The sequence below is a fragment of the Opisthocomus hoazin genome, chromosome 7, assembly GCF_030867145.1.
Source record: "Opisthocomus hoazin isolate bOpiHoa1 chromosome 7, bOpiHoa1.hap1, whole genome shotgun sequence".
In the NCBI taxonomy this organism is placed as follows: Eukaryota; Metazoa; Chordata; class Aves; order Opisthocomiformes; family Opisthocomidae; genus Opisthocomus; species Opisthocomus hoazin.
The window spans coordinates 60,969,044-60,992,111 of NC_134420.1; the positions used below are offsets into that span (position 1 = coordinate 60,969,044).

Here is a 23,068-nt window from a genome sequence, read left to right on the forward strand (position 1 = left end):
GGGGCTGGTGCGACAGCAGCAGCCCTGCCTCTTCTTACAGCAAGACAAGACTCACCTGCCCAGCCCTCCTCGCGTCGCCAGCTGACCACCACCTCCTGCAGTGGTGCCACCACCTCAGCAGCCTTGTGCCAAAGTCAGTGAAGGACAGTGGCTTACGGCTCCTCTCAGGCCACCACTGACTGTCCCGCTGCACCTCCTGCCATCACTGAAAAAGTCAGGTCCCATCATCTGCACTCGTAAGGGCTTCCAGTAAATAAAAGGCAGGTATTTATGCAGAACAAAGCCACCGAAGGAATTAGGAGGGTGCAAGCTGAAATCCCTGGCACAGCACTGCAGAACTAGATGCTTAAGGGGAGTCATTTGTTAATATCTCACATATTTGATTTGTTAATGTTATGCAGGTCTTGAGCTCTGTTTCACAGAAAGTGAAGGCAAAGGTATGAGTACACGACACTGAACACTTAACAGCGCACACCCAGTCATGTCATTCAGGTCATATCATTTTTTTTATTTAGAACCATTCTTTCCACCAGAAGGATCTCAGGAATTTTTGCTTGACTTAGTTTGGCACAAGTTCTACATGGCAGTAGCTGATACCATCTTCTTGATAACTTTGTGCAAAAGTCAAGAGACTGGAATTCAGCTACTGAAATCGGTCAAACATTTTCCAATCCTCCCTGTTTTGCTTCAGGCTTTCCAGAAGATTTAAAATTAAAAGTCAGGCCCCAGGAATGGTTTTGGGAGCAGAGCCTGGTGCAGCAGCCCAGGAGAGGCTGTGGCTGTCCCCTTGCTCGCATCCCCCCAGCCCCGCAGAGCACGGCAGCAGGCAGGAGGGACTGCCTGCCAGCAGCAGCAGACCTAGGAGAGGAGGCAGAGTGGGGAGTGCTTCACAGTTAGCTGTAAAATGTTTTCTGCTTTGGCTTGGAGAACATGGGGTTGTCCTTCAGCACTCTTCAAAGCAACCCCATCTGCCTTTTAAAAATAGTCTCATTTTCAATGAGGTTATACTATAGATTAAAGATGGGAAAAAATGGGAGAAATTTGAATTTAATGCAATGGTGAGGTCCAGACTGAGTCTAATAGCTGTTTAATGCCAGCAGAAGGTGAGAGACAGGTTAGACAGTGGCATAAGTTTTCCACGTGGGAACTGAAGCAGGCAGACATTGATATGCAACACAATGCAACAACGCCAGGACCAGGAAAAGGGGCCTTTCCACAGGAAAAACACAGACAGGCACCAGTAACAGCAAAGATTATAATGCCCTGTTGCACAAACCTCCTATAGTAGCTCATGTGTTTTTTTAATCATAAACCCACGTAATGGCATACCTGACAACACAAGTACTTTTCAAAACTGCTGCCTCTCAGCTGATCACAAGCATTCTGTGAAACTCTCCCATGATCTTAATTAAGCTTCAGGAAGTTGGGGCCTGGCACGGTTCACGTTTTCCCTTGGAATGTAGCATTATGCCTCAGGTCAGTAATAACTGCATTGTAATTCAGGCCGCAAGTACAGCCTGGATACGGTGTGCCCCTCTGTTAACATCAGCCACCTGCTGTAAACGAGTTTTTCTTACTTTCTTCTTCTACCTTTATAGGCCTTGGATAATTAAGACATAATGAGCTGAAGTTTGTGCAGGGCTGGCTGCCTGATAGCTGTGGGAGCAATCAGGTGCATGGGGATGGAAGGGGAAGCTTGGCTGATAAGGGCAGGGGAGCAGTCGCAGCATCACCAGTGCTTTGCTGGTTCCCAGCCTGTGGTTCTGGCAACAGTGATGCACAGGACAGCTTATCTGTAGTAGTGGCACTGCCAGAGGATTTCCCCCTCCTAGACACTGATTCAGCTTGCCTGTTGCCTCTGCAGAGAAGGGTGTCCCTTCGTGCTGGGCTTGTTGCAGGTACCGCTGCAACAGGGCAGCCCACTGGCATTTTACATCAGCAGAAATCAAAAGGGGCATTAACCTCCCCTCCCGCTTGTCATACAGCTATTTGTCTCTCCTGCCTCCTCTTGCCAGAGCATTAGTGTGGCCATACAATAAAAGGGACCTGGATTAATTTTTAAGCAAAGAGAATAAAACTATACATAGCACCAGTGTTCTTTTAACCCAGACTACTTCTGCCAGCTTCACTGGTGGGGGCAAGGGCAAGTGTCCATGGAGAGGACAGGATCACAACATTCTCCGGCAGCACCCACACACATTGAAATTCAGCTTGCGCCACACAGCTGCAGGCACCATGGTTCCAGGCACTTCAGATTCCCACTGAGATGGAGAGTGCAGAGGAGGAGAGCTGTGTGGTTGCCCAGGCAAAGCAAGATGGGACAGTGATGGAAATACTGATGGGAGGCAGGATAAGAAGCGGCTGCCAATGTTGGTTACCCTCTGTTTACACCATAGCCTCTGTGTCAGGCTAGGCTAGTAACCTGTAGACCCCATATCTGGCTGCATGATGGAACAGCCAAGAGAAAGGCCACTCTTCACAGAGAGGAAGAACAATAGTCAGACTGAGAAAGACAGCATAATCTTTATTATAGTTTTCATATTAACTTGCTAAGTTTGCCAAGCTTGCTAACGACAGGGGAAGTTGAATATGTGATCACGGAGTGCTAGCAACACTGAATAAATTAATAAAAAAGTGAAGCTCCTGACATGAGCACCAACACAAAGAACTCAAAGGAGGTTCCCACACCAAAGCCTCTCCCTTTGGGAGAACAGGCACCTAAGGAACCAGTGAAGTCTGAAGTGTCAGAAGAGTCCCGATCCTCTTCTTTTCCAGAAAAAGAACCATACAAAAACATCTGTGAATGAACTGGTATTCAGCCCCTGCATCACAAAGGTTCTTGCACTGCTGAGAACACCTGGGTATTTACCCAACTGCCAAAATCAGACAGATGAGGAAAATGGAGGAAAGGGAAATGGAGGAGGAACTCAAAATGCATCAGGCTAGCCTGGCTGCCTGGTATGCCAGGCCAGCAAAAGGGCAGACTGACTCACTGAATCTACTGCTGCAGGAGGAAGGAATGAAACTGTTTATCGAGGAAATCAGGTTTCCCAGGTCTAATAGCACACTTTGAAGGACCAAAGGAAGGCAGAATAATTCTTTTCTTTGTTACAGGCATAGATTTCCAGAAGAACACCAAAAAATCCTACTGATAGAGGGTTAGGGTACAGGAGGACCTTTACAGATCTATTCTCTTTCAACCACTTAGTAAGGACAGAAATAAGTTATCAGCTTTCCAGGGTGGAGGGAAGTTGCAAGATGGCATCTGAGCTCCTGACTCCCAAGATACTGTTCTGCCTGGAGAAAGGCATGGTGATTAAGGCTTTTGATGATACAGAATTACTGAGGACAGCCAGAAGTTGATAGTTGGAGAGGACAGGCAGGAAGATTTAACTATTCAAGTGTGTAGAAATGGCAGATGAAGGTTAATATCAATAGCACAAAAAAAAGACATGTAGAGAGAGAAACAACCCCACCTCTGTATTCCCTTCATACCCATCCCCTTAACACCATCAATGACTGCTGTAATATAGTTGGAGTATCCCACGCTTCCCAAATGTCAAGTCGGTGCCCCTTGAACGACAGAGGGAAAAAGTTACAATTATTCTGAAAGCAGCTAGGAACATATAGCACCATAATGTCTGCTTGTCTTCACCATCACATTCTCCCAACTCTTATTCACAGAAAGGGGTATAATATATAGAGAAGACCAAGAAAGATGATCAGGAATATTAACAACCTTGGTAAGCAGCAGTTAAAGCTAGAACCTTCCCATCCTCAGAAGAACTTACAGTGGAGAAAAGTATGAGAAACATGAAGTTATGAATACTCTTGAAAAGGTGAGTGAGAAAGGACCACCCAGTTTCTCCACAGGCACATCCATGCTGCTGATCAGACAGCAAGCAGAAGACTAAGGTGGGTTTTCTCCATGTCACAGCTCAGCTCTGTCATTTAACTACACGGAGTATTAGATCCGAACAACAGAAATGGATTCAGAAAAGGTTTAGACAAAGTCTTGTAATAAAGATCAAACAGCAGCTACTAAAATAATGATCAAAATGTATAAAAATATACACATATTTCATTGCATATACAAAATCTCTGTTGCCAGCCATTATCGGAAAATATTAGATTAGACAAGGCATTGAGCTAAAGGCACCCTTGTGTTCTCCAGAAAGTATCATTTACTACTGTGTGCCAGTCCTCCCTGCTTCAATGGTCCTGTGCACGCAGAGCATCTACATTAATCTGGCACAAAGAGTAATGAGTCCTAAACCACACACACATGCTCACACATCCACATACCAAGCACTCTCCATCGCAGACCAGGCTTGGGCAAACATGGGCCAGGTAGTTAATTCTAAGCCAAGGCCAAAGGTTCACATAATCATAGCTCACTCTAATCTAGTTTCTCAGGGTTACATACACAACTATCCTGTATTAAAATCCATCAGTAGTCTAAAATAGTGCATCCAACAGCTTCATTTTGACACTCACCCTCTTGGTCTAAGGAGCACACAGCAACGCTGCTTCAGCACACACAAACATCCTTCTGCTTCTACAGCAGACTCAGCTCATTCAAACAAACCAAGCCCCAGGGCAGCAGCCGGAGCTAGTCCTTTAGCTTGCTTTTGCCAGCTTGCATACTCTCTTAACCCTTGAATAAGGGCCAATAGTGTCATCAAAAACAAAGTCCCACAGAACTCGAATCCAGGACTGGTGATGTGGGAGGTTATCATAATATTCTGCTGCAATCTTCTTCACCTGGAAGAAGAGAGAACAAGCTGTTTAGCTGCACAGTGTCAGGTGTGTTTCAGCCTTCCTATTCAGATCTGACAGCACAGCCGCATCCTGAAGTTACTTGTTACTGCTTGTGAGCTTCTGAAGTTCAGCCGAACGAGATGTACTTAAATACATTTAGATACTTCTTAGCAGACTTCTGACTCAAGTTTTGTCTCACAGTGTCAGAATTTGAAAGCAGAGATCCATCATCTTTCAGTCAGAACTATTTTCTCTCATTTGGAAGGTGGAGGGATCTCCACAGTGAGATGATAAATTGCCAAGATTATAATGCACTGTGTTTAAAGCCCTGTTCGCCACTTGTAATACTCATCTGCTGAGAGTTCCAGGCAGGAGAGAAATACCAATTGAGAGAATGCCAGACACAGCCCTGGCTACACTTCATTTTCTTTCATACATTCTGCTACCATGATGCAAACCCAAGAGATGGGTTCCTCCAGCAGGCAGAGCAAATTGCAGGGGCGGTCTGTTCTCCTCAGTCTGGTGTTAAAAATGCTGCAGATTCATTATTAGATCTTGAGTCTAATAAAATTTCACCCCTGTTCCAATCCCCAAGTCTTAAGACTGTTGCCATCTCAGAAGCATCGCGCATCATTGTGGGTGATGCTTGTAGTGGGAGTGAAGCCAGAACTAGAGCACAAAGAGGTTCCAGACCTGGCAGGTCATGAGGACTGAGGATTCCCCGGTCATCAGCAATGCCTGCTCCAGCTAGATGCTCTGCTTTTTGAACACATTTATGAAACAGCAGAGTCTCTTAACAGTTGTACGGTTGCACATAAACTGCTTGGGCATGGTTTTATTACAGCTCCACCTCCTAGACAAACAAAGCTGTGTACTGGAGCGAGTTGTCTTGCTGTACAGCATGACTTCTCTCTTTAAAAACCTTGCAGAATTGTAAAGCCAGCTATGCTGAGCACAGTAAGGACTTCCAGTGAAGGTCAAAAGGGTTACACAGAAATTTCCATCTGGGAGGAGGGTCTCATCAGCATCCGAGGAGCAATGGTGGAATCTTAGCACAGCCTTTTGACTGTTTGTGAAAAGATAAGAATCCCAGCAAAAGTTAAATTATAAGCCAGCACCGCTCACTGCTAGTTACCTGGTTAATTCAGCTTCCTAGCAGACACTTCCCAGTGAGGCAGGTTGGGCAATGTACAAGTCTCATTAAGAGCAATTACCTCTGGTTCTCAGCCCCTATGAATCCCTTGTGTTCATGGCGTGGTGGTGCTGTGTTGGAGGTGGAAGATTCAGTTCGGATCTGATTATGTTCTGTTGTTCACTAAACATCTCTAACTTCCTAATAATTCCCTATATCAAGCTTTAAAGTGCTGGGCTGTACCTGAAATGTGGTTCATTTTCAATGGGATTCAGACAAGATCAATGTTCCCCCTCAGATGTATTTGTTAATGACTGGAAGAAAGGTGGTTTCCAGGCACTGGGTAAGATCTCTGGAGACAAAGATGTAGTTCCCCATGCTCCTTCTGTAACCACAGCCAGAAATAATTTTATCTGGGTTTTGTATCCTCCCTTTTCCCAGCTGGGTAACTGAAATAGCCAGAGGATGAGAGGTAGGACTATTTAGACAGTAATCTCCATTGAATGAAAGCCACTAACCAGGCCTTATGCAAATACAAAGAGGGTCACAGGTACCCAGCCCCAAAAGCTTTACTCCAGCTCTGACATGGTCATCCCCTAGCACACTGCTGCTTACAGACCTTCCCTTCTACCTCCATTTTAGAAGTTCTGCTGAATTTCTACTTGCAGCAGCAATTCAGCCCCCATATATACTAGCCAGGTTCATATCACAAGTCCACCATTCCCTTCTTCTCCAGAACCCCCATATATTTCTTGCCCACAGAAACAATGGTCTGAACCAGACACATTTTCTTAGCCAGTTACAGCATGCTGCAGAGCTCTTGAACATGTTAGACTCTGACCACCTCAAGAACTTCAGAAAGTCTCTGTATTGCCCCTTGCACGTGGAAGTGGAGGGCTGGAGATCCACAGAAACCAATTCAGCTCCTAGGAACAGTGTCTCAGGCAGTAGCTGTGCCCTCTGGCACCAATGGCTAAGTAAAAATGACCCCAGTGACAAAGTAGGAAAAAATTACTCTGAGAAGAGGCCAATAAACAGCCTGTCTGTGCTCAACCCAATAGTTTCCTCACTTTCAGCAAATATGAGCAGCGGTATAGTCCAGGCATAGTGCTGAAGAGCATGGATACAACATGCAAGCCTGGAAACTTGCACTTACATATACTCCATGGACATATTGAGCAGTTGTATTACAGATTTAAAGCAAGCACCTAGAATACAAGTATTATTTGATATTTAAGTTGATTACTCACAATACTCAGCTGTGAATTTTGAAGAGGATCATACAACCTGGTCTAGTTAAAGAAGTTCCTGCTCACTACAGGGGGATTGGGCTAGATCTAAAGCTCTAAAGGTCCTTTCCAACCCAAAGCATTCTATGATTCTGTTCTAGAAACAGGTGGCCCAGTCATGGCTGGCAAGCTGCTTGCCAGCATCAGGCAGTGGAGGAGTTGCTTGTTCACCAAGCACACCCATTTAGCATTCTCCTGCAGAGTATGGCGGCGTCTCATGCTCAGTATGGAAAGTACGGTCAGTATGGAAACCACAAGAGACAACCAGGGACTTGCACTGGAGTGCGCTACCCTAGATAAGCTGCGGGACAGTGACTCACACCTACATGAAGTAGGTCTTCGCTCTTGCTTGGCTTTGTGCCCAGCAGCACCTTGTGCAGGAATGGAGGCAGCACTTGCACCATCGGCAAGGTCCCTGCACTCCGGGCAGGACAACTGTACGAGACTTACAGAAACAATGGAGAGAAGGTGGTAAACTGCAATAAAGTGTTTTTGACAGAGGAATGGGGAAGAATGAAGATTTAATGAATGCAGTTAGAGAGGGGACTTCTGAAGGGCTTTCTCACAAAAAAGACAAGGAAGTTTGTTAGGTACATGCTTCCTTTTTGCTGTCACATGGCAAGAAAGAATTTTAAAAGTCCTTTCTCTTTTACAATGAATCAACACAAAAAAGTTTCCTGATAAAAACACCTCACCTACTGTAATTTGTTTCAGCATGTCCCTATGTAAAACAAAAATATCTCCTCCTTACCTACCAAAAAATTTGGGGGGTGGGGCAGAAATAATTGGTTTTTAATGCAGATTCCCTTTTAAATACAACATTAAGCTACATGTATTAAGTATATTTTAGGCTGGAAGAAATCATCTTCCATGTTGCCTTCTGGGTGCAGTACGAAACCTGCGGATGGCAGTTTCCAGATAGCAAATCATAGATATCAGAGAGAATGGCACTGTGACAAAGTATTCATAGATCCTGCTCCTGACTTCCCTCTCAAGCTTTACATATTGCATTGGAGATAGTCCGTTTGCTTCAATTCCTCCCTCCTGTTTATCATTTCTGTTGGCAACATGGACAGTGGGATCAACCGCACCCTCAGCAAGTTTGCCGACAACACCAAGCTGAGTTGTGCAGTCGATACGCTGGAGGGAAGGGATGCCATCCTGAGGGACTTGGACAGGCTTGAGAGGTGGGCCAGTATGAACCTCATGAAGTTCAACAAGGCCGAGTGCTAGGTCCTGCACATGGGTCAAGGCAATCTCAAGCACAAGTATAGGCTGGACAGAGAATGGATTGAGAGCAGCCATGAGGAGAAGGACTTGGGGGTGCTGGACGATAAGCTCAACATGACACAGCAATGTGCTCTCAGACCAGAAAGCCAATCGTATCCTGGGCTGCATCAAAAGCAGCGTGGCCAGCACGTCAAAGGAGGTGATTCTGCCCCTCTGCTCTGCCGAGACCCCACCTGGAGTCCTGCATCCAGCTCTGGAGCCCTCAGCACAGGAAAGACATGAACCTGTTGGAGCAGGCCCAGAGGAGGCCACAAAAACAATCAGGGGGGCTGGAACACCTCCTCTGTGAGGAAAGGCTGAGAGAGTTGGGGCTGTTCAGCTTGGAGAAGCGAAGGCTCCAGGAAGACTTTATAGCAGCCTTCCAATACCTGAAAGGGGCCTACAGGCAAGCTGGAGAGGGACTTTTTACCAGGGCATATAGGGATAGGACAAGGGATAATGGCTTTAAGCTGGAAGAGGGTAGATTTATATTAGATATGAGGAAGAAATTCTTTACTAGGAGGGTAGTGAGACACTGGAACAGGCTGCCCACAGAAGCTGTGGATGCCCCCTCCCTGGAAGTGTTCAAGGCCAGGTTGGATGCGGCTTTGAGAAACCTGGTCTTGTGGAAGGTGTCCCTGCCCATGGTAGAGGGGTTGGAACTAGATGATCTATAAGGTCCCTTCCAACCCAAACCATTCTATGACTCCCTTCCTCCTTACAGATCTCAGCTGTAAGTCTAAACTCATTGCTAGTTTGTGAATGGAAGTTGTCATGGAAGGACAACAAGAGGCCACAAGGTCTGCAAGAAGCTTATTAGGCCCTTGGCACCTGGTATATTGAGGCTTTTCTTGAAGTCAATCAAGGTGGTAGGTAAGAAATCACATTTTTTAGACAAACTTTGCCTATGGTTTTGTGCTCAGAGTACAGCAACAAGACCCCAATCCTACTCCACTGTATCAGATAGGTGCAAAAGTTGAATGCTACAACGTATTCCACCACTGCTGTTATAGACCTTTTGTCCTGGGGCTATACAGGAGCTAGAGATCATTATGACAAGAAGCTAAAAAAATTATGTTTAGAATGTCAGAAGGCATATTATACAAGTTCCCTTCATAGTCCTTGACCAGGGAAGGGGAGCACTCAAGCTAGCCCTCCTGGCCATCACAGTGTTAGTGAAATCTACAGTTCAGAACCAGAACATCTACCATGTTTTCCAGTCTTGTCTAATAAATTTGGGTTCATACCATGTCTTTTCCTTTTCCCAAAAGCTTAATGAGTAACTAGTTTGCCTCTGGTAACACTGCAGTTTTTATTGCAGTCTGTAGGAAGAGTACCGAGTTCCTTACTTCTTCTCCTGTCCCCTCTCCCCCTAAGTATATTCAGTCCTTCAGATAATGAACAGTGGATCTTTTTACTCATCTGGTAAGCAATGCAATATTTTACAGTCATAAGGCTTCATGCAAAGACTAATCTAGTTGTAAGTCTATATAAGGTTTTTTTAGAGCAGGTCCCTCATTATAATGTTAAATTTCATGGTCTCTTCAATGATTTCTCATTACACTAGTGGGACAAGTTCTTACTGCACACTGAAGTCACTCATCTTTACAATCCAAGCTTAGAGCACAGCCTAATTCTTCCTCTTTCAGATCTGTCACCCTCTTAGGGTAAAGGTCTTTCCAGTGGCAAATACATTACCCAGAACATTCTGACCAAGACACCTGTAACAAAGGACAAAGCTGAATTTACTCTTCTGATCAGCAAGTGGAAGAGCCAGTTACTTTCCAAGATTAAGATCCAGTTATTCTCTGACCCTATTTCTCCCCTGCTCTCGAACAGGCAGGAACCAAATACTTCACAATAATTGAAAACAAACATAGCTACACTGAGGGGTCATCCATATTATGCAATTCAACTATTAGAAGTTGAAGCGCCTAGGAGACTAGATCTGAAAAAAAAAGTAGACGTTTTCCAAGTAAAGAATTTGCTAGGAGGTAAAGCAGAGGAGACCAAGGGGAGGTTTCTAGTCCTACCTGTTTGGAAGTTCAAATACTAAAGCTATCCAGACAGGATCTGTCCCCTTATCTCCTTCCAGCAAAGATGCAGAGAATTTTTCTTCTTAATTTGCAGAAGAGAATAACCGACTTGTTTTAATGGACTAAAGATTTTCTACAGTAACTGTTTCACCAAAGGATTTTCACTTCATAATAATAGATATTCACTTCTAATTGATCACTCAAAGACTCAAAGTTTTCCGTATAGTTCTGTCAGGCAACAACTATTGAGAAGCCTCCATCCACAGGGCAAGTCTCAGTTGCCCAAGAGCTAAAAACACATGAAGATGAGCCCATGAAATTCAATTAATAAATATATCATCTTCACACAAGATGGCAGACACTTCCAGCTGCTGCACTACCTCAAGGAATTGGGCTGAACTATTTGTGATGTGGGTGGGGAAGAGATTTTTCAGTCTCAATGAGGTCTGCAGCAACAGTCCCAGGCAGCTCAATTAGTCATTAACCTTCCTTGTGTGAGATACAGAGCTAACCTCCTTCTCTTCTATTTACATTTCAGTAATCTAAGTATCTAAGCCTATCTAACAAGTTGGAACATTTGAAGCTAAAGCTAAGTTCATACACCTCACAGCTTAGCTATTGGGTGTATCAGTAACAGGAATGCCTGACAGAAGAACTTCACATGTGAGCATAGTCCGCTCTGAACCCTGCCAGGAATGACCAGCTTCTCCAGGACAGACCTATCATACAATCATAGGTTGGAAAAGACCTCTAAGATCATTGCGTTCAACTGTCAACCCAACACCACCATGCCTACTAAACCATATCCCAAAGTGCCACATCTGCACGTTTTTTTAAACACCTCCAGGGATGGTGACTCCACCACTTCCCTGGGCAGCCTGTTCCAATGCTGACCATTCAGTAAAGAAATTTTTCCTAATATCCAATCTAAACCTCTCCTGATGCAACTTGAGGCCATTGCCTCTCATCCTATTGCTAGTTACCCAGGAGAAGAGACCAACACCTGCCTCACTACAACCTCCTTTCAGATGGTTGTAGAGAGCAATAAGGTCCCCCCTCAGCCTCCTCTTCTCCAGACGAAACAGCCCCAGCTCCCTCAGTCGCTCCTCATAAGACTTGTTCTCTAGACCCCTCACGAGCCTCGTTGCCCTTCTTTGGGCAAGATCCAGCAGTAAAAGAGGTGTGTTAAAACACGTGCAGGCTATGTAGAGGCTCCCCCTGCTCTTCTACACCACAAGAAATTCTGCTCTTGTTTTGAATCTCTTCTAAGACAGTGTTTCTGTGATGAAAAACATCAACACATAAAGCAGAGTTTGCCTGGATATACCATTGTACATATTATGCAGGAGTGGGCAGGTCACAGCTCCTGAACCTCAGCCGCCTCAGCTCGACCTCCACCTCATGAGGATGTTGCTGTAGTAGTCCCCAACTTTGCATCAGACCAGAGACAGATGATGTTTCCTTCCTACTATGCCAGAGGATTTGTGTGTCAGAGTGATACTTCGAAGTCACGTACCTCTAACACTGTGAGCACCTGCTGAGGAATCTTTGTACTAAAACCCAGGAGAGCAGCTATGTGCCTGGAGGGAGATTTAAAACCCTTCCTAGACACCTGGGCTTTGCAAATTTGATTCCCACAAACGTAAACAAAAAGGGGCTTGATTTTCAAAAGAGAAAAGCCACAGCACTTTCCCTAAGACAGATCAGTCATCCTCTGTTTCTGTGGGTGGGACAGCAGAGCTAAAACAAGCCATGTAAAGTAGGGCTTTACCTTGTAGTGCTATTCGTGTCAGGCTGGAACATGCTCCAGTACTTACGTCATCTCAAAAATAGAAAGACTTTTATTTGATGTTAATCAAGCAATATAGTTAGCAGATTGATCATTCGACAAGTTTCAGGTAGTAATTGCCACCTGCCTCATTTCAGATGGGCCTATAAAACTTCAAAGAAATGAAACCTGGCAGTTGAGGAGAGGAAGTTATGAAATTTAGAGCACTGTTGGAGAATTTTATCATGCAAAAAGTATTCCTCAAGCCTTCTGAGACTCAGATGTTCTTGTTTAAATCAAATAAACTAAATATTACAGCAGTTGGCAGCCATTTCTCTCAAACTCCTGCTTAAAATGAATTAATTAAACAAATCCAAAAATCTTTCTTCGTTTTTCCTTTTTTTTCCTTTTAAAAATTGATCCATTACTATGATTTAGAGTAATTTCTTTGAGACAGTTTAGCAGCTTTTATAAAAATCCAATTCCACTTGTGCTCATGCCATACTTACCATTGGCAATCTGCATCCGGGAATGCTGGGGAAGTCATGATGCTCCATGTGGTAGCCTACGTTAAAGGTGAGCCAGTTCAGAGGTCCGTAATAAGAGTATGTCTCATACCCTTTTAAGAACATGTAGTGTTCTGCTATGAAGTGCCCAGAAATCGGATGTAAACCCATGCAAAGAAGTGTACCTGCTATTAAGTAAATAATAGGCTTGAGCCCCCAAAGGTAGTAAATGATAAGGTCTATAGAAAACTGGACAAGAGCGTTAAAAATTTCCATCCGTGTAATTGCTTTGGGGTTTACATACAGTGGTCTCAGACTGTAGAATAGAGGTTGGAGGAAAAGCCAAAGCAGTTTCCGGAGTGGTGTACAGAAGAACCAGCCTTCAAACTCTGTGGGAATGTCCACATCCAGGCTGTCCCCACCAAGGTACCGATGATGGTCAATGTGGTATTTCTTGAAGGAGGCAGAATAAGGGATTCCAACTGGCAAGTTGGCAAAGACTGCAAACCATCTGTTCCACTTGGCCTGCTTGTTCCCAAAGGCGACGTTGTGGGAAATATCATGGATGGCTAGGGTCAGCGAATGGTTGATGCAACCCCCAAAACCATAAGCCCAGAAGAAAATCCATTTCCAAGATAAGTCTTTCACCAGGTAGCATGCCAGAAACTGCACGAAAACCATCCCAGATACAATCCACTTTAAATGTGGATCTGGACCCATTAGAGTCTTGATCTCTGGATACTTTGCTAAAGGGAAAAACACAGAGAAAACCTCATTAGATCACTGTTAAGTAAGCATAATCACTACTGGCAGTCTATTTTTACCACCGTATGTTTGAAGCCTTAGTTTTATAAAGTGGCAATTCCAGGGCAGAGTTGCCACTACAGCAAAAGCTTTACTAATGTACGGGCTCCATTCCCACTGCCAGCATCACATCCAATTGTGATTGATATCGAGATACATATATACACGCACACAAAAAAAAAGTTACCTTGATGGTCAATATGTGGCATCACACGCCTTCACAAGGGTGAGTATTAGTATACCAAAACATGCCAGATTTAAGCTCTCAGAAGCACCTTCTGTCAAGTTTTTCATTTTTCTTTTTGTTTTGCCAAATCCAGTCGCTATTTTCCACAAAAAGAATACAACTGCCTTTTTTATCGCCCTTTTCATGCTGTTGCTTCAGAAATACTAGCAGGGGAAGAGGGCTGAGCAACAGGCTTGCCAGCTCTTGCTCTGTGGTTAGATGACAAATGTAGCATTAAAAAAAAATCTGCTGAGTATTTGAGTGCTCACCAGCGCTCACAACACGTACAACTCTTTGCACCAGGTAACATCACAAGTAAGTCGTATTGTCAGGAATTTGTAATACATGGAAAATTTTTCTCTATTCCTATTCATTAGTCTGTTCCCAAGTCACATACCAGAAACAGGCATGAAAGTCACACAAATAATCACACAACAGCTTCACCGGCCTCACAAACACTGCAATACAGCACACGAGAGACACGGGCTAGGCGTGCCAGGTCTGCTGTATCAGGACAGGACCAGGTTGCTGATCCTTAGTGCTACTGACCACTCATCTGTCCTTTTACAAAAGAGAAAATACACAGAAATACAGCTTATCTTCTAGGTGCTGTTCATTGTTTCAGGTCTCTTCTTTACAAACCCACACTCCTCACTTCCAGTATTAACTTGCACGTGATTCTTTCCACTGTTTTATGGCTTTTACCCACCTGCTGACCTCCCTCCTTTCACTCATACTCCGCATTTCTCAATAATTACAGCTTACGCAGATAAGACTGTAGGATAAGTCACTCATTTTGAACCCTGAGGTTACACACTGTGGCCCTGCAAGTTTCATAGGCCCATTTTATGAATAGAAAAGTAAATATCATCTGACTGTCACTGTACAATACAATAAGAGCAGATTTGCATCTATGCAGCTGTATATACTGTAAACAAATGCTGGAGAAAACACACGAAACTTCATGTGACCTTGAAAGCGGTGGCATGTACTGAGCGCAGGATGCAGAGAAGGATTTTATACAAGCAAACGCTGAAAAGTTCACAGAAGCTCAGAGAGATGAAGAACTACCGATGAACCAGGCTGATGTGGTCATGCTCTACAACCATCAAAACAACTTTTGAGCCTGTTGGCCAACTTCAGCCCAGCTTAACAGAGGTTAGAGACAATAAAGATTAGACAGGTTTTGTGGAAGATGGTGAGCAAAAGGATATTCTTCATTCTTCTCCTTGTGAGGACAAGGAAGCAAGATCACCATGAGGAGCATTCAGGCAGGGGAGAGATTTTCTAAGTAGGGGGAAAGCTCTAGTAAAAGTTCACATCTTTCTAAAGTCAGACTAACTTTTCAGTAAAACTCTCGGGAAAGCCCAGGTGGTTTGGTTTTGCTGCTTTGTTTTTGTCCCTGTTTGTGCAGATTTTTTAATTAGTTTTCACATTAGAAATGCTAACCTGATAGAAATGGTTCTCTGGTACCTGGACAAGTATCAAAATTTTCAACGAAGTGCTGGGATATTCACTCTATAGAATAACTTCATATAATGACCTGGTCAGAATATCCGTTACAGACATAGATTTTTACATAGCTTCATGTCCTGATTACGAGCACCCGTCCAAAACCCCAAAAACCTTTAATAAGTCAAGCCACCTCAAATTTTCAGTCCTGAGGTTGGCTACTGCAGTCAGCAGAAGAGATGAAGAAATGTAAAACAACCAAACCTGTTCCTCAGCCTGCTCAAGCTGAGGCCACTGACCAAAAAGAAAGAAGTTTTAATGGGATAGGAAAATGATGAAGAGATGATTTATATTGTATTTTTAAAAAAAATGGAAGTTTTTGACTGATTTCTTTTTGTTGCAGCCAACAAGGATTGCAGATGACATTTAAGAGGTTTCAGAGCAGTAACTGCCAGCCGGCAGCGACAGTGCCTGCAAGCAGCAGCACAGGTAGCCTGCCTTTATTGCAGGTGACAGATGTTATGTACCTTGCTAGGGTTTAATATTAAATGCAACGCATGACTAACTCCTCTCCAGCAGTAAATTTTTGTGCGCTAGTTAAACCACAATACTGTGTCTGTTTATCATTAATACTGATAAACCCTTCCCACTTCCGTGGCATGGAGAAACCTCGGGAAGGCTGACAGGTGGGGCTGCTAGGCTCACTGGAGACTAGAGGCCCCGCTGGTGGTGTAGCCTGCCAGAGACCTTTCAGTTCAGGAGCGCTGCATGTGCCAAATGTTGCATGCTGACCCTTTCAAAAGCTGAGGCCAAGCACTCTTCAGCGACACGCATTTATCCTCAGATTAAGCGATCTTGATGACTGAAGTTTATATATAAAGTGCTGACACAAAGATACGACAATATAAATGCGTATCTCATTTTCCCCTCATGCTCATGCCTTGCAGTTAGCTGAAGGAATCCTAGTAAGGCAAGATAGAGCATTTACAGTTGAAAAAGCTGGACAACCCTGTAAGGCTGCTGTAACAAATGTCTGTAGGTTATCAGCCGGGCTCTGCAAACCAGCTGTCAGCCTTCTGCATGTCCCAAAGGCAACAGAGAATCAGACATAGGGTTGCTGCGTGGTGGTGAACCAGAAGCCATAAAGGACTATGAGACCTGTAGCAGCTACACAATAAAGATCACTTTCATTTCCTACGCATTGTGCTTGGAGAAGTAAACAGACACCTACTCTCCACTCCTGAGACTGCTCGAGTTTCAGGCTAACAGGCATCTGAGCAGAGATTTTCATCATGCTGCTCTTTCCTGAATTACTTCTGTTTTGGGCTTCCTGAGCAATTTTCCGTTATAAAAATGACAAGCTTCTATATGGCCAGAGTCCATTGCTTCCCAACAAGCACTGGGTCAGGGCTAGTACATGACCATGGCCATAAAATGTCATATATAGTGAGCTCTCCATTACTGACAATCATGGCATGGAAAAAAGATGCAACATTCTACATAAGAGGGGGGACGGGACACAAAAAACCCCCACGAAACTAAAAGACCACATGGGGTCAGGATTTGTCCTGTAGAGTACAGTTGAACCAGAACAGCTCCAGCTACTCGGATGTCTCCATAGCACATTCTCCAGTTCACTGGGAAAGTCTGTTAGTTCAGCCTGGCAGACTACTTATCCACATGTGCTGCTTCCAGCTTGTCCATCGTGCTGCCAGTCAGAGGGCAGGGATACTGCTGTAGATGTACAGCAGTGCAGAAGCATGACTCTTCCGTCCCAGCATACCGCAAAAGCAGTGCAAGCACTTTAGCAGTAGTAGTAGCCACCTTAGTGGGTAGAAGTAGTTAATAATTCTGCCCAAACAGCTCCACAGTCTCTACAGTGTAACCTCAGAGCAGCTGAAAACTACACCACAATGAAAGACAGCATTTCCCACTTGTACAGCAGTGTGGATGAAAGAATAGCAGTCAAGAGAGAACAAATGCTGCAAGTATATTTTCAGAAGCATTCATAATTCTGAAACAACGCATTTACTGAATGAACATTTCAGAGATCACTCCAATGTTGTGTGTAAGCAGCTGTCACTTTTCTAGAGGCATGCCTCACCCTGAAACACTACCGACAAATTACTCCAACTACATATTTTTTCCCTTGTTGCTGCTCTCTGGAGATCCAGGAGCTCTCACCATAGCCCTATAGCGATGCTCTCTTAGGACTGGAGTAACTGTTCCTGGAGAAGCTGTCAGTCACTATGTCCTGGTGTTCCTCCTCCTCCTGAGACAGTGAATATCTTATTCTGAATCCTCACCTGTCCTCTGTTCCCACTGACAACGCACCTAAGACGACTCAGGAGAGACCCAGTGAGACCTCAGCGACAGCGGCAGATTCAGTTTCTCATCGATGTCACACCACACAGTCAGCACTCGCACATTTTGGCATGCGCAGGAGGGAGCTGTCCACAAACGCAGTGGTGGTGGAGGTTCAAGGGAGCAGCAGCACTGCGCACATCCATGAGAAGCCAGTAGTAACAACAGAAGAAATTTAATTTCTACATCTTACTTTATTTTGACCACAAGTGTAGCATAAAGGTATGGTTAAAGTGGAGATGTTACTCAGTATAAGACTTTTAGAAGGTCTGATAAGGAAAAGGTGAAAAAAATATCTGTGATGCTGCTGTCCTGGACTATGTTCTATCAACTATGAGTCCCTGCCAGAACAAATAAGAGACACCAGGCACAGGACGGTATTTGTACCAAAAAAATAAACAAAAGAAGTCAGTTTGCTGACACGATAGTGTTTTGCTTTCTACCACCTCAACTCATGAACATGCCCACACACAGCACACTTGAGTCCTCAGCACAGGAAAGACATGGACCTGTTGGAGTAGGTCCAGAGCAGGGCCACAAAAATTCTTAGAGGAATGGAACACCTCTCCTGCGGTAGGAAAGGCTGAGAGAGTTGGGGCTGTTCAGCCTGGAGGAGAGAAGGCTGCGGGGAGACCTTCTAGTGGTCTTTCAGTACTTAAAGGGGGCTTATAAGAAAGATGGAGACAGATTTTAGCAGGGCCTGTTGCAATAGGACAAGGGATAATGGCTTTAAACTAAAGGAGGGTAGACTTAGACTGGATTTAAGGAAGATACTGATCACGAGGGTGGTGAAACACTGGCACAGGCTGCCCAGAGAGGTGGTAAATGCCCCATCCCTGGAAACATTCGAGGCCAGGTTGGACGGGGCTCTGAGCAACCTGACTGGGTTGAAGATGTCCCTGCTCATTGCAGGGGGGTTGGACTAGATGACCTTTACAGGTCCCTTCCAATCCAAACTATTCTGCAATTAATTCAAACCATACACTAGCCAGGACACAGGTAGGGGACAGAGGACAATGTGCACAACAAAAGCTTCTGGTTTTGCACAGCCTCCCGTCCCCTTCAGTATGAAAACTAAGAAGAAACCTTTTTGGCCCAACTAATTTCACTGAAGTTTTGTATGTCCACTGTGCCAGGACAAGGGTCTTAATCTTGTATTTGCCACTCACAAGATCCTAAATTGCTTTGTGCTAGCTGGTCCAAGGGACCTGGGTCACCTAGACACGGCCACCAGAGGCAAAGCACCACAGCGGTGCCACATTGCTGATGTCAACAGAGATGGATGGTGGCAGCACATCGCCATGACACCAACTATGACCTGTTTGTTTACACTTATTAGCTGGTTCAGTATAAAGGCATGTAGGATTGCTAGCAAGAGGGCTTCCAGCTCCCTCTGAAACAAAAAACTGCAACATGGAGTAAGCTGAAGCCTTCAGTTGCACTTAATGTAATATTTTCAGCAGAAGACCACAAGTGCCTAAACCAGTGACTTTCTCCTCATGTGATTTATTTTATAGGTGATCCCCACAGGGAATTGGCACGAGCACTAAGACAGCAGCTATTCTGAATGCGCTCAGAGAACATGCACATCAGTGCGAGCGCTGTGCCCACGTACTGCAGCATAAAGGGGAAAGAAGCTCATAGTTTCTTTGCCAGAAGCAGATGCAATTCAGAGCTTTGATTTAAGCTAAGGAGATATGCATCTTGCACATTTCAGTATGTACAATTTATTTTTTCATAAATCTGAGTTTTAAACAGGCAACAGGAGTGTCAGCTGGAAGAATTAGCAGACTAATCTCTGAATAAGTGAGCAGAGCTGGAAGCTATTATATTCAAACTGGCTAAATGCTAAAATAAAATGGATTATTGGATTTTGGCTTTTTTTATTTTGCTTTCCCCCCGCCCTGGCTAACATCTCAGACTTTCTACAGGGTAAAGCACATATAAACCACTTGCACCATTTCCACTCCAAAATAACTTGCCAAAGAACGAACTATATAATTATTCTTAGATGTTAAATCATATTCAGATAGTCCTAGCCTACCCTAAGCAACACTGATTCAGCCCTCATCAGCAAACAAGTGCTTCCCTGAGGATCCTGTGAGGCAAGAGATTTTCTGAACAACCTATAGTAATTTTGTGAAGTTAGATCCAATCCACAGCACATACAAGGTATCATTCTTTCCACGCCACAACATATTGCTCATTGCTTGCATTTGGAAAACAGTTTGCAGGTGAAATGACCATTTGATGTGTGCTTTTGGTGTTGTCAGCATCTGAGCAATGATTTCTTCATCTTCCCTCAGGACCAAAAAGACACCAACACTTCCCACTGTGCAAGACCATCGTTCTCCAAGTGTTTCAATCCAACAGACACTTGCTGCCACTGAAGTAGAAATCCTACTCCTACTAGGAGTAGATATCCCCTCTACTTTATTCCTTACATTATATCTCCCTCTAACAGCATTTGTATAACTCTTCAGCAAGGCTAAGAGGATCCAGAGGAAAAGATTTTCTTCCGACCTGTGAGTTTTTAGCCAGGCCTTACCCTAACACAGCTCACTGCAGCATTACACAAATGTCCGTCCTGACACAAAACAATAACAGGCTTTTCATAAACCAGAGGGTAAGAGAACAGCAATGACACAATTCCATTTTATAAACTGAAAAGCATGAACAACATGTTCAGGAACATGCAGAAAGTGATCAGGGTCGAAGTGCCAGCTATGTAGGAGACCTCCACTGTAACCCAGAAGCAGCTGGCACCTTGACAGTACCAAGCACAAGCTAACTTTTAATACCTAGACTCTAAGAGGAAGATACTACAAAGAGATGAGAGAAAGTATCACCTCTCTTGCACAAAATGTTGATCTATTTGCTGATATAATTACAGCTGTTAGATATCACATCCCACTCCTAGTAGGTTCATCTAGTGCAACAGTGTCCTGCCATAAGCTAGCATCCAGCCAGCCCAGTTGACACACACAGCTCATAGCTCTGCTGGTCAGCTGGAACAGGTTGCCCACAGAAGCTGTGGATGCCCCATTCCTGGAAGTGTTCAGGGTCAGGCTGGATGGGGCTTTGAGCAACCTGAGCTAGTGAAAGATGTCCCTGCCCATGGCAGGGGACTTGAACTCACAGAGTTATCATTCAGACATATTGTCACCAGCTACAAAAGTCTTATAGACACCTGGGCTACTAACTCTCAAGCCAGGACACACAACTTCTTGATGGACCACTATTATCTCTCAACGGCTCTATAGAAACGTATTGGGGCAACAGCTCAAGGAAACACCACCTACGCAGAAAGAAACTGCCTTATTTGTTTGTCAGTTTTCCCATATTTTTTTCCAATGGATAATTTCAATTTGTATTTAAATCCAAGCAGCTATCTCTGAGAGGCCAACATTTCAAAAAGCTACAGCCTAAACAGAAAACAATCAAGTTTCAGTGCTTAGCAACTAAATCATTAACATATTGGGAGGAAAATACTTCCCTTACCAGCACAGAATGCTGTCCCCAAGGCATTCCTACATACAAAAACATAAAATACATGGATATTTACAGATATTTGTTCATATGTAATATAAAATTCCTGCAGTGCAGTGACAGTGCCCTCCAGCTCAATAGACACGAAACACTTTGGTAAGTTTGTACTCCAGACACCAGGGGTTTGCTGACCCTCAGGCTTTGAACAGTACAGTGATGATCATTGTACCGATATCGTATGCTTTCAATCACTTTTAGTAACATTTTGGTATTCACGACGCTAGTTTCATGACACGTTCTGCCTTGTCAGACACAGATTGTTCTGCCCATGTCTTCATGTCTCCCTTTCCATGTTGTACTTCTCTGTGCCCTTCCTTCTGCTCCTACAGCAGGGGCAGGGGGACCTGAGGGGAAAGAGATGGACCTTGATTCCAGTTGCTCATTCTGAAGGTAAAGAGACTGGGGGCAAAACCTCTGCAGGTATGCAGTTGAAAAGTCCTAAAAAGAGAGTTTGGCAAGGGTATGGCAGTTCAACCACTCCAGCACTTGCCACACAACTACTGTTGCAGTTTGTAGTCCCCACTCTATAGCAAGAGTCCTGCCACACACACTCCTACCCATAACTCACCACATCCCCTTGCCTGAAAGGACGAGTAGCATGACGCCAAGAAGCATCACTTTATATAACGACATCATTTGACTCTCTATCATGATTACATAGTAAAAGAGTAATTACTTTCCTGGATATAATTCAAACCTGGATCAGGATATACAACCACAACTATACTGCAAATGTTTTTGTAATTTAGATTAATTTTGGATTAGTCTATTAGATTGGGGAGGAGTTAAGAAACTATACCTAATTATCATAGCCCCTACACAGCAGCTCAGCTACAAGTCCCAGTGCCTTTAAAGGCTTTATCCTACTCGAGGGGAAAAAAACCACCCAAATGATCCAAATAAAAACAGAAAAAAATATTCTTTATTATAAGCGTTAAAAAATATATTTTCAGGAGATACACAACAACATTCCGCAACAATTCTGAGTCGTTAGTCCTTCTCAGAAAGGATCTTCAGCAGCACCCGAGCCTCCCAAGCGAACACGCTCCCGTACGCGGACAAACCCCGCCCGCACATCACGACCGGGCGAGCGCGTACCTTGTCCCCGGCAGGCAGCGGGCACTCCCCGGCGAACGCTCACCCACAGCCGCGCCGCTTTTATTGCGCTACCGAGCAAACGTGCCCGCAGCACGACTCCCATCCCCCTCCCCGCGCAGACCGGGCAGCGCTGCCGCCCCCCGCCGCCCCCCCGGGTCGAGGTGCGGGGCCGTCGGACACAGCCCGGCCATGCCACCCCGCCGCCCGCCCGCCCGCCCCAGCCCGATGCACCGGGGCTCCGCTGCCCTCGGGAGCCGGGGCAGCGCCGGGAGAGCGGAGCACCCGCCGGGGAACCCCCCACCCCCTCCGAGCCCACCGGGCGCGCCCCCCCCCCCAGCGACGTACCCAGGATCTCCTTCCTGCGCTGCGTGTGGGGCTGCTCCGTGTAGACCCACTCGAAGTCCCCGCGGGTAACACGGTTACCCATGGCTCCCGCTGCCCTCACAGCCCCGCGCTGCCGTTATAGCTCCGCGCCCGGCGGAGGGGCGGCCCCGCCCCGCCCCTGGCCCGGCCCCGCCGGCTGCCGCTCGCCTCTCGCCGCCGGCGGGGAGCTGCGGGGCTCCGCCCGGCTGTGCGGGAGCGGGGGGAGCTGCTGACGGGGGCCGGGGGGAGAGCGGGCCGGCTGCGGGGCAGGGGGGCTGCGAGCGCTTCCCGCCGCGCTGCGGGGCCCGCGAGGGGCGCGGGGCGGGCGCGGGGCCCCCGCTGCGGCACTGCCGCCGCCGTGGGTGCGCGGGGGCTCGGCCCGGCCGCCGCAGCCGCCCCCTCCTCAGCGAGCCTCGGAGCGCGGGGGGTCCCCGGCGCCGCAGGGCTGTCC

The 23,068-nt window shown here is 45.5% G+C and overlaps 1 protein-coding gene across 1 annotated transcript; it reads right to left on the minus strand.

Moving 5' to 3' along the window:
- Window positions 1-69: 69 nt before the first annotated feature.
- Window positions 70-22,719, minus strand: DEGS2 (delta 4-desaturase, sphingolipid 2). The gene is made up of 3 exons (XM_075426528.1): window positions 22,600-22,719; window positions 12,765-13,507; window positions 70-4,764 (listed from the first exon to the last, which is right to left on the minus strand). The coding sequence occupies exons 1-3, from the start codon at window positions 22,679-22,681 to the stop codon at window positions 4,621-4,623; spliced, it is 969 nt and encodes a 322-aa protein (XP_075282643.1). The 5' UTR covers window positions 22,682-22,719; the 3' UTR covers window positions 70-4,620.
- Between the last annotated feature and the right edge of the window lie 349 nt (window positions 22,720-23,068).

Excerpts from the sequence above, each read along its gene's own strand:
- DEGS2 (XM_075426528.1), bottom strand. The coding sequence starts at position 22,681 with ATGGGTAACCGTGTTACCCGCGGGGACTTCGAGTGGGTCTACACGGAG. Across the intron at positions 13,508-22,599 it reads GCGCAGGAAGGAGATCCTGG|CAAAGTATCCAGAGATCAAG; the intron begins GTACGTCGCTGG and ends TTTTCCCTTTAG. Across the intron at positions 4,765-12,764 it reads CCGGATGCAGATTGCCAATG|GTGAAGAAGATTGCAGCAGA; the intron begins GTAAGTATGGCA and ends CTCTTCTTCCAG.